Raw genomic sequence first — 13,793 nt, 5'->3', positions numbered from 1 at the left:
AGAATTGAGTAGACAGGAGTTGGGGTGCTGCTAAACATACTATTATGCACAGGACAGCGCCTCAGAACAAAGAATTGTTCAACCCCAGATGTCAGTCATGCTGTGGCTGAGAAACCCTGGTTTAAATTTTAGCCATGAATGTTAAGTACTGTCTTCTTTTGTTAAGAACACCGTGTACGGCACTATTTGATGGGGCATCACATGGATCCTGGAGCCCAAATCCTTAGGTTTTTAATTTTGGTTTTACCTCATGCTAACTGTTTAAATACAGGTTACTTCCCCTTTTTGTTTTTCTCTTATAATCTATAATATGGGAATAATTATGGTACCTCTCAGAGTTGTTGAGATGAAATGAACTGATAAATGTAACGTGTTTTGAAGGACCAGACATACCTTTGACTTTTCTTTTAAAACCAAGACAAATAGTCTCATTTCCTGGGTCTCTATGGACTTACCTTCCTTAATGTACAGCCTTTCCCTTTAAAAGATACTTTAAAAAAAAAAAAAAACAAAAAAGGAAAAAATGACTCTCANATAAATGTAACGTGTTTTGAAGGACCAGACATACCTTTGACTTTTCTTTTAAAACCAAGACAAATAGTCTCATTTCCTGGGTCTCTATGGACTTACCTTCCTTAATGTACAGCCTTTCCCTTTAAAAGATACTTTAAAAAAAAAAAAAAACAAAAAAGGTAAAACCATGACTCTCATACAAATTAAAAATAAATGCCATTAAAGATTTTATAGTCTCATTAATTAATGAGGGAACTAGGAAAATGTTAAAACCAGTTCAAAGGAGACTTCAAGAAACCATGCATATATAGGAATCAGAATAGTAATCAATCATATTCCACCAGACACTTGACTTTCTTTGGACAAACATCATTTACATTATGTTAGTTTCCTGCTAGTGACAGATATGCAAGATAACTCAGAGACGGGCACGTGGGTGGCTCAGTTGGTTACATGTCCAACACTTGGTTTCAGCTCAGGTCATGATCTTGTGGTTCTGGGAGTTTAAGCCTTGCTTGCAGCGGGCTCCACACTGACGGTGTGGAGCCTGTTTGGGATTGTCTGTTTCCCTCTCTCTCTGCCTCTCTCTCAAAATAAATAAATAAAAAGGTAAAAAAATAACCCAAAGACAAACAAAAGGTGTCAGTCGTCCAGCAAGGTGTATTCACCAGACCCTCAGTAATATTTTTTTACCCAGTTTTAAGTTTTACAGTTTTTCCTGAGAGTTTGTCTCCTCCTCTCCTTGTGGTCATAACAAACTTTCAAAACTGGAATGTATTCTTGACTTCAAAGAAGAGGAAGGATGCAGTTTGTTTTTACTTCACCTACTGTGTATTTTATGCATGTCAGAACTTTCCATCCCTCAAATGATTAATGTTGACCAAAGGTGTATTGGAAGAATGAGTTCAGGAAACCAACTCTTTCTGGAAAAAGAGGGAAACAAAGTAGCGCTCCTCAACAAAGGATTTACAAGTTACTGGAATACGCCTTAAGCTCTTCACCAAGGAGAAATATCTAGTGAAAGAATTTATTTGTTCTCTAAAATATTAACGCAGAAGATAATGAGTATATAATCAAATACCAAAGGTTTTTGTGTGAACAGTCATCCACTTGCCTTGCTCAAGCGAAGACATGGAGGATCTGTACCAGCGGGAAGTGATTGAATCTGCTTTTGCAGGAAGGTTTGACCTCTATTGTTTCTGCACACCTGCCCCTAAAACCTAGTGTTAAGACCCAGCCCTTAGGGAATGAGAAATAGGAACAGTGTATTTCACATGAAAAGGAATTTTATTCAAGACCTCTCTGTGACCCACGAGGGCCGTGAGCAAAGTAAGGTACTGTGGTTAAAGCAGGCCTCCGTGACCCCGAGGGAGAAGAGTGAGTGTTTGGGGTGAAAGTGGGGGATATAGGTGATTATGTTCACAACAAAATGTCTCTGTCAAAGGTCCTAGCAGGAGAAGCTATTTAGGGGGTGAGGATGGCCAATAGAATGAGAATTTGTGTCAGGGAACGCGTAGGTCTCACCAGGATTGTATGAAAATAAAGAGAACAATACCAAGAAAGAAAGGTAGCAGNGGCTCGAACCCACAAACCGTGAAATCATGACCTGAGCCGGAGTCGGACGCTTAACTGACTGAGCCACCCAGGTGCCCCTGGGGTTCATTATTAATGTGGAGAGGTTTGCGTTCCCAGATTACCAATAATATGTTGTGGAAAAAGGAAACTTTCCATAGTTTGATAAAAGAAAACTACACTGGAATTATCCCCTGCTGTAGATTTTCTGGCTGGGATTCTTTTTCACACTCATGAATAATAATGCCTCAACATAGGTTTACATTTGCTTAAGGAGGTCTTTCCTAATAGCTTGATGCCAGTCTGCAGAGATTCTCAAGCCATTACTGTCAGGTTCAAGACTTAAGCTGTCCAGAATGGTAGTCAACCCACCAAATGTGGCTATTGAGCAGCTGAAATGTAGCTAGTCCAAGATTAGATATGCCCTAAGTATAAAGTGCACATCAGATTTCAGAGATTGAGTACAAAATAAAATGTGAACCAACTCAATTTTGATTACAGGTTGAAATTATATTTTTCTGGGTATATTGGCCAAAAATTTATTAAAATAATTTCAGGGTGCCTGACTGGCTCGGTCAATTGAGCATGTGACTCTTGATATCGGGATCATGAGTTCAAGCCCCATATTGGTTGTGGAGCCTATTTAAAATTCAAAAAAAATAATTTCTCCAGTTTCTTTATACTTTTCTTAAATTAAAAAAATTTTTATGCTTAATAATAAAATTTTTTTTCTGTAGCAACTTTTTTTAAAAAGTAATTTATTGTCAAGTTGGTTTCCATATAACACCCATTGATCATCCCCGCAAGTGCCCTCTTCCATGCCCATTATACATTTATTTATTTTTGAGAGACAGAGACAGAGCACAAGTAGGGCAGAGAGAGAGGGAGACACAGAATCTGAAACAGGCTCCAGGTTCTGAGCTGTCAGCACAGAGCCTGATGCAGGGCTAGAACCCATGAACCGTGAGATCATGACCTGAGCCGAAGTCGGACACTTAACCAACCAACGCTTTACCACCCAGGTGCCCCTACTTTTTCTTAAATCGCACCTCCTAGAGAATTTTAAGTCACACACAAGGCTAACATTATATTTGTATTTTCCACTGTTGCTCTAGAGGTAGGTGAAGTCAGCTTGTCTAGTGTGAATTCAGTAAAGGCCATACAGTATCTCTAAGAAATCTCACCTAGTTTGCAAATTCCAGTTAGAAATTCACTTATTTCGGGGCGCCTGGGTGGCTTAGTCGGTTAAGCGTCCGACTTTCGCTTAGGTCATGATCTCGCGGTTCGTGGGTTCGAGCCCCGCGTCAGGCTCTGTGCTGACTGCCAGCTCAGAGCCTGGAGCCTGTTTCAGTCTGTGACTCCCTCTCTCTCTGACCCTCCCCTGCTCACGCTGTCTCTCTCTCTCTCTCCTAGAAATAAATAAAAAACATTAAAAAATTAAAAAAAAAAAAGAAATTCACTTATTTGGTTTCATTCAAAGTCTTTGCTAACAACCCCTCTCTAACTGCTGCCACCGCCAAAAATGCAGATTTTCCCCAGGAAGAGTAACTCATTTACCGTGATAATTTTCTAGATTTCTGGACTCGTTAAGCACCAGTAACTTGAGTCATATGGAACCACTTGCAATTTCCTGAACAAATCTACTGTACCATGTCTCTATTCCTGTACTCACCACACACTTCAGGAAATCAAACATGGTGGGCAGAGCTTGAAGCTCGGACTTCCTGGTACTTCTAGGACATTCACAACTGTGGAGGGCAGTAGACGAGCCTTCCTGTAGCAGCCAGCACTGTTACGAAGAGTACCACAGCATGATTGCCCTCATCAAACTGTCTAGTCAACCTCAAGTCTCTTGCTACAAGGATGTTCTGTTTCTAGAGATAATTATAAATATGGAGAGATGGGTCTAGACCTTCTGTTTCTAATTGTTTTCCTCTCTTGTTTCTTTTTGATCATCGTTGTATCCTAGAATGAATAGAAACCGGATCAACAGTGCCTTCTTTTTGAATGACCAGACTCTGGAATTTTTAAAAATTCCTTCCACTCTTGCACCACCCAGCGACCCATCTGTGCCCATCTGGATTATTATATTTGGTGTGATCTTTTGCATTGTCATAGTTGCAGTCATGCTGTTGATTTTATCAGGAATCCGGCAACGTAGAAGGTAAGATACTAAAAGGGAGTGATTTAAAGAGCATTTTCCTATTTCCTCATGGATTGGGAAAATAAGGAGAGCATCTTCCCCAAGCTGAAGGTAATGTCTTAAATCTGAAACTTTGAAAATATTGGTGATTCACAAAGTATCACTTATGCTCTTATGTTTAGAGACTTTTTGGAGTCCAGTGTTCCTTACTAACTATCACTCCTTCATTATTATCTTTTTCTTTGTTCTACACCATATGAATATTTCATATCAAGAATTGATTTTAATATCTGTGTTATGATTCTGTAAGGTGGATATACAAAGCTAAGCAGATTTCTCTGGTAGGCAGGTTAATCTTTAATAGTCCTCTATCTCCAAATGCTAGCAGTTCCACAGTTCTTTCCATGCATTCCCAGCTTGGCTTGCCTTTTCTTGCCTCGTGCCTGCAGCTGCCATCTTGTTCCAGATACTTTTGCGCTTTTATACTTCCCTCCCTTCAACAATCGCCTGTCCCCCTAGTGCCTATGGTATTATATGGAACCATGGCCCTAGAAGTGACCTTTGAATCAACACCTTGCATCAGAATCACCTGAAACACTTGTTTAAAGTATAGGTTCCTTTGCCCTACTGCAGACCTTCTAAATTATAATCCGTGAAGGCGGTGTATTTTAATGAATATCCAGGTTATTCTAATTCAATTAGTTTGAGAGTTTCCAACTTAACTACTTTATAGAGATTCCTACTCCCCGAGTTCATTTATCTGGATTCTGGGGTACATGCAAACTTTGCTGTCTAAATGACTGCGATTACTTCAAGGCGGAATTGCAGGCAAGTGAGAGAGTTACTAAGGTAGGGGGATAGGAGGAGAAGAGATAGGATTTCTCAGTGTGATGAAAGGAGAAAATAATTTTATATACAAGTACTTCTGATCCAGAGAGTCCTTACTCTTCATTACACCACTTGATCTTCTAACACCTTCTCTTGTGATACCAAGGAAGAGGAATTCGGGTAAGTGGGAATCACAGGGACATGGAATTGGCTTTCAAAAGGGTTGATGCCCACCCAGACACGTGGGATGAGTTTGGCCAAGTGTGTGTTCAACTAAATGTTTCTCTGGAGGTTTATTCCTTTCCATATGTCTCACTCTAGTTACTGGCGGAAGGGAATCATTTTTAACTGTTGGTCTTTGTAAATTTTTTTCACAAATGATAAGTGAAGCGCTCTGGAATAAAGGAGATTTGTGCCTAGTCTCCAAACTAAACTCAGAGATTAAGATCAAGTTGTGCTTGCTTGACTTTCTTCATCTTGGCATGACGTGTAACACAAAGAGTCTTGGGACAAGTTGTTAATTTGTTTGGTTTTGAGTTTTTTTTCAAATTTTAAGAAAGATTCTCTTGCAGTGTTTGAATACTTATGCTTAAGGTTTTTAGGGCGCCTGGGTGGCTCAGTCAGTTAAGCAGCTGACATCAGCTCAGGTCATGATCTCACGGTTTGTGAGTTTGAGCCCCACATCAGGCTCTGTGCTGGTAGCTCAGAGTCTGGAGCCTGCTCCGGATTCTGTGTCTCCTCTCTCTCTGCCCCTCCCCTGCTCACTCTCTGACTCGCTCTCTCTCAAAAATAAATAAACATTAAAGCATAAATTAATAAAAAAGTATTTTTAACTTTTGTATCAATCCTAGAATGCTGTGACCCTCTGGTTTCTATGGATCATAACTTCTGGGAATGCACTTCATCTCCTTGGTTCCCAGTTTTCTCACTAGCACAATATAGTGTAGGGGTTAGAAGCATGGACTCTGAGACTGCTAGGATTCAAAGTATTTTATCTCCTAGATTCTGCTCTTGTATATAATCCATGAACTCTTTGCATATCAGGAAGTACGGGCAATGAGTCAGGGAAACCAGGCTCAGGAGAATATGGTTTGTGGTGCTAGAGTCGAGTTGGTTAAATCTGTCTTTGTTGCCTGTGCATAGATAACTCTTCTAGAGTGACAGCGAGGTATACTGAAAACGGCGAACGTGGTGGGGTCAAAAGAGTTAACGCAGTGGTGTGCTTAGAGTGGTGCCTTGCCCCTGGTGAGCACTCAATAAGTGTTAGCTCTTACTGTTATTTTATTATCCTGCCATTTGCCGGGCTTCCAGCTTGTGCTATCTCTTTCCTGCTGAGCGAATTCTGCGGTAATATAATCACTGGGTGTGTAGCGTCATAATCTGTTGCCTGGGAGAAGTGAGGCTGTTGTCACAACCCTGCCTTTGCAAATTCAGTTCATGTTCGAACTAGGAAAACAGATAGACAAATCTCTTGCGTAAACCTGGAGAGCATCACTAAGTGGCAAATATAGTCAGGACAGTTACGACAACCTTCTGAAGATAAATTGATTTGTTGTGTTTTAAGCTTGATACAGTCTATGGTGGGCTTCTCTTGGGCAAAGTATTGCTTTAAATGTGTGGAGGGGGTGCAGTCTGAAGTGGGGAGAGCCCCGATGATTGTGATGAGAGCCCTTCCTAATCATGGGAGAAGCAGGAGTTGCCCCCAATGCCTTCAGTCCTAGGAAGACAAAGATTTGTCCAGTAATCCAATCCATACATTGGATATTAGTGAACATGGTTTGTGTGATACAAAGCCTTAAACTTAGAAGGACGGACTGCAGGGTCATCTAAGTTACCATTTTGCTTCTGTGGAGAAGAGTGCCGCTGCCATCTAAGACATATGCGCACTTAACCTTACCCTTTTGTTTTTAATTTTTTAATTTTTGNGTGCAGTTTTGATTGGGATTGCATTGAATGTGTAGATAGCTTTGGGTAGTAATGACATTTTAACTATATTTATTCTTCTGATCCATGAGCATGGAATGTTTTTCCATTTCTTTGTGTCTTCTTCAATTTCCTACCACTTAACCTTACTCTTGAGGAAACTTCTCAAGTAGAGCTTTGACAAGTCTTCTGCCTGGGTCAATAACAGTATTACATTCATTATTCATATGCAGTCATTAGGAGCCAAACTAGGTGAACTCAAACACCAGCAATACCCTTTAGCCGAATGACCTTGGTCAAGTCATCTAATTTCCATGGGACTGTTTTGCCGTCTGTAGTAGGAAGATAATATCTCACAGCGCTTCCATGAGGATTGGGTGAGATAAATGTACGTGAAGTGCCTAGGATATAGTATGCACTAAATAAACAGTAATTATTATTATCCAAGCTCAGCTTAACCCATTTCTGTGACTAAAAGATGCTGACAAAGGATCTCTTGTGCATCCAGAAATTGCCATGATACTGTAAACAAATTTTCTAGTGCAGTGGCTCATTGCTTGGGATTTTATTAGTTAACACCTATTTTAAAAGGCAAATGATCTTATTAGGGTTACTGTTTACTGTAATTGTGGTGAACTGGTTTACCAGCTTTCTGGAAAAAAAATACCTTGATTTGTAACATTTGCTGTTTTCCTATCAAGTGTGAAATTTCTGAATGTTTAACAATCACCTCTGGCAAGCCCATGCCAGCCAGGTCCAGCACACCATTACAAATGCCTCCTCCTTGGGAAATAATTTGATGAAGGTGCTTCTCTATTACCATCTAGTTGAGAATAGCAGTTTGTGGAAATGAGAGAACTGTCAGAGGAAAAAAAGCTGGGAAAAGATTTTTTAAAATTTACTTTCAGGAAATCCTCAGGCAACCAGGGAGGTGGGCAGGTGCCCAAGACAGACTGCATATACTCCATGGTGACGTCTCTATTGGATCTGTGTCTCGCCCCAGCCCACAAGCAGATGTTTTAGTTCTCTGGCCAGCTTTATGATGATGGCAATGATGATGACAGCGATGGTTGTGATGGTGATGGGGATGTGACAGTGATCATGGTGATGAAGTTGATGCGATGTGTGCTTCAGCAGAAAGAGCACTAAATCAGTACTCTTGGTTTTGGGTTCTAATCTCAGGCCCCAGCGTTTACTAGCTGAGCGATCTTGAGCAGTTCACATATAGAAAATGAGGATAAGAATATTTTTCTTAAATAATTATGATTATAAGAAGAAAAGTCAGAGAATACATACAATGCTTTATATCCTGGAAAGTGCCATATCGATGCAAGTTACTAGCATTACCATCCAAAGGCAGTTAAAAGTCCTAACTTTATATAACCTGGGACTGTGCTATGAAAGGAGAGTCACAGCATGATTTCAGACTTGCATGTACATAGTAGGAAAGCTTTATGAATCCTGTATGTAAATAGACTGTAATAATGTTAGGGTCTTAGGAAAGGATCTTAACAATGATCTAAATTCATCTCTCCAGAAGCCAAGGCCCAAAGAGGTGAAAAATATGTTATTCCTTTATCAACCATCCACTGTGTTATGGGAGCTCTAGTATTTATCATGGAAGATACATACATAGATAACATGGATGGGCCTTGCCTACAAGGAGATTATAGTCTGGTACTTGGTAACAAAGCCAGGTTAAAGACTCAGGACATAAAGCCCTGACTAATGCTCACAGTTGAGCAGAATCATTAGTAAATTCACTTAATTTACTTCAGTTTTGTTTCTATTCCTATAAGGCCAATAGTAAACAAATACATTTCAATTTCTACAGATATTGCTTTTCACACAAGGGGATGGGGCTCAGCCAACATTTTCATATACAGAAACTTCACATTCATGTAAACTCTTAATTAAGTCAATGGTTTTAAAAATAGGTATGTACATAAAGTCAGGAATGTTATAGCTAATAATTCTTTTCTTTTGCTGTTCTTAAATGTACATACTCAGTAGCAATCACATACGTGTTTTGAGTGAATCCTGGGGAGATTAAATCGAGTTCTAGTTCCCTGGTGAGACCAATCTTGTCCCATTCTCAAAGACAAGCTGCTCTACCTATTTGAGTGTTAGCTCCTTCATTTGAAAAACAGGGCTCATAATAAAATCTGTATAATATCACAGTAGGAATTAAGTGATGTATCCAAAGTGCTTAGTCTGATTTCTGTCATGTAATAGATACTAATTATTAGTAGTATCGCTACCGCTTGGCGGACACAAAGCGACCTGCCTAGAGTTGCATGGTTCGAAAGTAGTAGTCACCGTATTTAAAACCAGACGGGCTGCTTCCCACAGCCCATCGATCTCACTGGACCGCGATGCCCACTGAAATCATTCCAGTAACACCGATATTTTCCCCAGGAACCATTTGTACTGATTATGAGGACCCTCCCAATTCCCCAATAATTAATTCTATTCTGTGTTAAAATCATATTTGTCTATGCTCGCTTTGGTAGCACATATACCAAAATCATATTTGTCTGTCTTCTGTTGTTTTTCTCGCTATTCTTGGGCCTTGGCTCTTCAGCTCTGTCCTGTTTGAAGGGAGACAGAAGTATTCTCTGTGCTTTTAGCTGCCACTACTTTATTTTGAACAAATCCTGCTTCTCAACACCCCCTAGCTCCAAGGGTCACCTGATGTTTATTTGCCCTCTCTTTTGCCCCCTTTCTCTCTGGATTCATGAGAAATGTCTACTCTCAAGGCTCTTAGGAGCTAGTTTCAGGTATTTTCATTACCTTCTAAAAAATCTTCGTGACCCAGCTGACATTGCAGGAACAGTGGCAGTCATTAACACTCAGTTTTATTTTTCAGGAAAAAGAATTCATGTTTTTAACAGAACATCAAATCAGAATGATCCAGAAACATGGTTCAGTTTTATTATTGTTAGTAATAGCAAGGCACAGGCAGGGAATCAGTTTATTACAATGCATACTCCGAAATGTGACAAAGTGCTCTATTACTGTTACATAACCTTTGAGCCGCTTATCGTGTCCAGCCATCAAGTTACTGACGTTGCAGTTTGTGAAGCCTGGTAATGCCAAGACTCTGAACAACTAGATCTAAGGTCGCAAGAGCACGGCATGTACCTACTTTGCCACTGACACAGCTCCATTACGTATACTTCCATAGCCATTTCACCCAGAGTCTTTTTGGTTGAGAAGACTTTCCTCTAACGAAGACAAACTTGTCCTCATTTGTTTGCATCTTTCTTTTTAGTTCTTTCCCATTCTTTTGTGATGCCTAATGGATTAAATTGATAAATTGTGACACTTGATAGTGTCATATACGATGGCAAAATACTTTCAAGTGATGACAGTGGTATCTCCTGTATTGCAGTGATACTTTACCTTTCTTTATGAACTTCAGCTATTTGGAGTTATGTAATAAACCATCAGCAAACTCTTACAAAATCTATACTACCATTTTCTAAGGTAGGAAAGCAAATGTTTTCCTCCATTCATTTGGAAAAGCAACAATACAAGAGATACAAGAAATATTATGTGTGTATGTGTTCTTCCTTCCCTCTTCTTTTCTTTCTTCTTCCTTCTTCTTTCTTTCTCTTTCTGTGGTGAATCCCATTCAAGATCTACCGTGGCCTACTGTCTAACTTTGCCTAAAGCATTAGTCCATCCATCCATCCATCCATTAATTTATCATCCATCCAACCAGCCATTGATCATCTGTCTAACTAGCTAGCCAACTATCCATGTGTCTGTCCAGCCAACTCTAAGCACATCATTTGAGTGCCTACTCTGTGCTGAGTCCAGATCAGCTGTTTTATAAAATAATTTAAAATTTGGATTTGTCTGATTACTTCCTCCTGCCAGATTCAGGAGAAAAAAAAATTGGTGATGGGGCAGGGTAGGAACACAGAATACAGAATTTTATAAACAAATAAATAAAATCTCAGTGCATTAAATCTGGAGGCACTGTCACTTTGTCTCATTGTTGGGGATGTTCATCAGATTTCTTCCTTGACAAAATACAAATATCTCTTTATACTTAGTACATTGCTTGTGGGGGTGATACATTGAGACCATGTGAATATCCTGTTCCCTAACCATCCCTTACTCAGTGGTTGAATATCCATTGATGAGCCTCATCAGAGTGAATTATTATTATAGGGGTGGTTTTCTATTTCTGTTACTCTTTCTGTATTAGTTGTCATTCTTGTGTAAGTTAAGAGCTCTTTCTTTTCTCTCCCTTCCTCCACCATATTCTTTAAAACACATTAAAATGGACTCTCATGCAGGAGTACTAGGAAGCTCTACCTCAGTCATCACTGCGGCATCTTTGGCACCTCCTCATTTACCAGAGACTCACCAAGGTTCTAAGGGACTTCATAGTGGTGGGAGTCCATCCTGGTCACCACAGCAGTACCCACTATTCCAGCAGTGTGATCCATTTGGGTCTGCCCCTTTGACGTTTCCACAGATTCCTGGAACAAAAGCATCTCTGGCAAGTCTGGGAGCATCATGCCCCAAATCATGCTTCCGTGATGCCCCAGCATCTAACTTGTAAGAAACCTCAGGGAAACTGCCCTTCTCTGTGGTTGTCTAGAAGTACCCACCTCTTTTTTCTTCTCTTATCTGCCTTGATAATAAGAATAACTGGCTCAGTGTCTTGGTCTTTCACAAAAGACAGGAAGACCCTTTGAATTCAAAGCTATAGCTTTCCACACTCCAAGGAAATACTAAGGGTAGGGCTAGCAGAGTCTACAAAGGGTCTGAGAATGAGGAACTCAAAGATTTATATTGTCCTACAGAGTTTTTTCGGGGAATGACCTGAATTTTAGCTCTGAGTTGTAATGTAATTAGTAAAATGTGTTCTGAGTTCCAAACACCCAATTTACAAATGAATGCACCTATTTTGTAATGAGTAGAGCCAAGCAGTGATACCTGCAATTTATAATAGTTACTTCTTTTCTACAAAGGAATGTGAGTTGCTTCTTGATGCCTCATTTCAATTTGATTTCCACTCAACATTTGCAGGCTATTTGTCAAATCCTGTGAGAGGAATTTATTACTTTTTTAGAATTCAATTTTTTGTTGTTCTTCTTCTAGAGCTTAATTTTTTAACTTGCTAATTTATCACACATTTTCTTCACATTCCTTCATGCAATTTGTGTTTGTATACAAACACATTTATTCATATAAATATGTATTCACTCATATACATATTCATGCATATTTATTTTAGTATTCTAAATAAGACCACTTGTTCTGATCACTATGTATATATCATCCATGCAGACTTCTTATCTTGGTAGCAACTTTTCACCTCATTAGCTCGTTGTGGCCTTTGAAATTTATTTGAAAATACAAAATGTCATCAATTATTTCATCATTCTAAGGTTCCTCTTCCCTTCCCTGCTCTCCGTGTTTGTACAGAAGACCAGGATTTCTCCTCCTAGATCCCAATCCTTCTTTCTGTGTGCATTTAGGATGAGCAAAGGACCAACTGAAGTGGATGACAGTGAAGATAAGTGTGAAAACACGATCACAATTGAGAATGGCATCCCCTGCGACCCTCTGGACACCAAGGGAGGGCACATTAACGATGCCTTCCTGACAGAAGATGAGCGGCTCACCCCTCTCTGAAGGGCTGCTATTTTGCTTCCCCAAGGAACCCAACACTGTGTCTGTGTAACTGCTGAGCATTATAAATGATCAAGGGCAAATTGTATATTTTGTTCCACCATTCTTCTTTTGTAAGAAAGTTTCAGCGTGCATTAAGTAAAAGGCAATCAGTTATACCCATGAAGACCTTTGGAATCATAAGCTGTTGACTCCTCAGAATATTCCAAAATATTTCACTGACAACACAATGTGTAAGTGTAGTCATGTATCTTTAGTTATTGGTTTAAAAAAATGCATTCATGTTAAGCATTTCCAGAAATAAGGTCAGGCCACTACATATATATATATTTTTTTCTTTTCACACTTTGAAAAGAAAATAAAGAGAAATATTTTTTCCAGTGGAGAATACCTATAATATGGTATAGAAACCTTTGAAAATGGATCCTTTTTGAATATTGTTTATTTCACTCTGTATATGACTAAGTAAGCAAGAATTAAAAATAATGATTATAACTGAGATGGATGAAAATAGGAGTGTCAAGACATGAAGTGAAATTTGATCCTGTTATCACATGAATACTTGTTTGTTCTCTGTCAGTCTCTAATAGGGTAGCGCTATTTGCTGACTATTTCTGCAATTTGTAAAAGTACAGTCTATGTGAATTTAATAAAGTGCTAATCCTTTCTTTTTAATTATGCGACTGACTGTGGTCTGAGATTTATTTTCATGCTGTGGAAATTAGTAAACCTATTTTTTATTAGTTATGTGTAATCTATTCTACACCCCTAGAAATGAATTATTTTTTGTTGTGTGTATCCTTGCTTTGAAGACAACTTACAGTTAGTACACTTCATTTCACTTCCAGATAGGCCATGATTCTTCTAAATTCTAATAATAAGTTATCACACATTTATGAATAGAACGAAAATTCACTGATCAGTCTCCTACTGCTATCATCCATAATTGATGTTACAGCAACAGTTTTTTTTTTTTACAAATAGTTTATTGTCCAGTTGGTTTCCATATAACACCCAATGCTCATCCCCACAAGTGCCCCCCCCGTGCCCATCTCCCCCCTTCCCCCCACATCCATCAGTCCTTAGTTTGTTCTCAGCATTCAAGAGTCTCATAGTTTGCCTCTCTCCCTTTCCCCCACCATTTCCCCCCTTCTTCTCC

General features: G+C 39.3%; 1 protein-coding gene across 1 annotated transcript in view; it reads left to right on the top strand.

The window, feature by feature from the left end:
* The window catches only part of CLTRN (collectrin, amino acid transport regulator), a 13,669-nt gene extending 355 nt beyond the window's left edge, over positions 1-13,314 (top strand). The window contains exons 2-3 of the mRNA XM_077769651.1: positions 4,055-4,249; positions 12,481-13,314. Of these exons, the coding sequence (XP_077625777.1) occupies positions 4,056-4,249; positions 12,481-12,637 (351 nt within the window). The 5' untranslated portion in view covers position 4,055 and the 3' untranslated portion in view covers positions 12,638-13,314. The remainder of the gene's footprint in view (positions 1-4,054; positions 4,250-12,480) is intronic.
* Positions 13,315-13,793: the final 479 nt, after the last annotated feature.

The sequence above is a fragment of the Crocuta crocuta genome, unplaced genomic scaffold (genome assembly GCF_008692635.1).
Source record: "Crocuta crocuta isolate KB4526 unplaced genomic scaffold, BGI_CrCroc_1.0 scaffold1171, whole genome shotgun sequence".
Taxonomy (NCBI): Eukaryota; Metazoa; Chordata; class Mammalia; order Carnivora; family Hyaenidae; genus Crocuta; species Crocuta crocuta.
The sequence above is the reverse complement of the archived record's forward strand: the minus strand, read 5'-3'. Positions and strand labels throughout refer to the sequence as shown.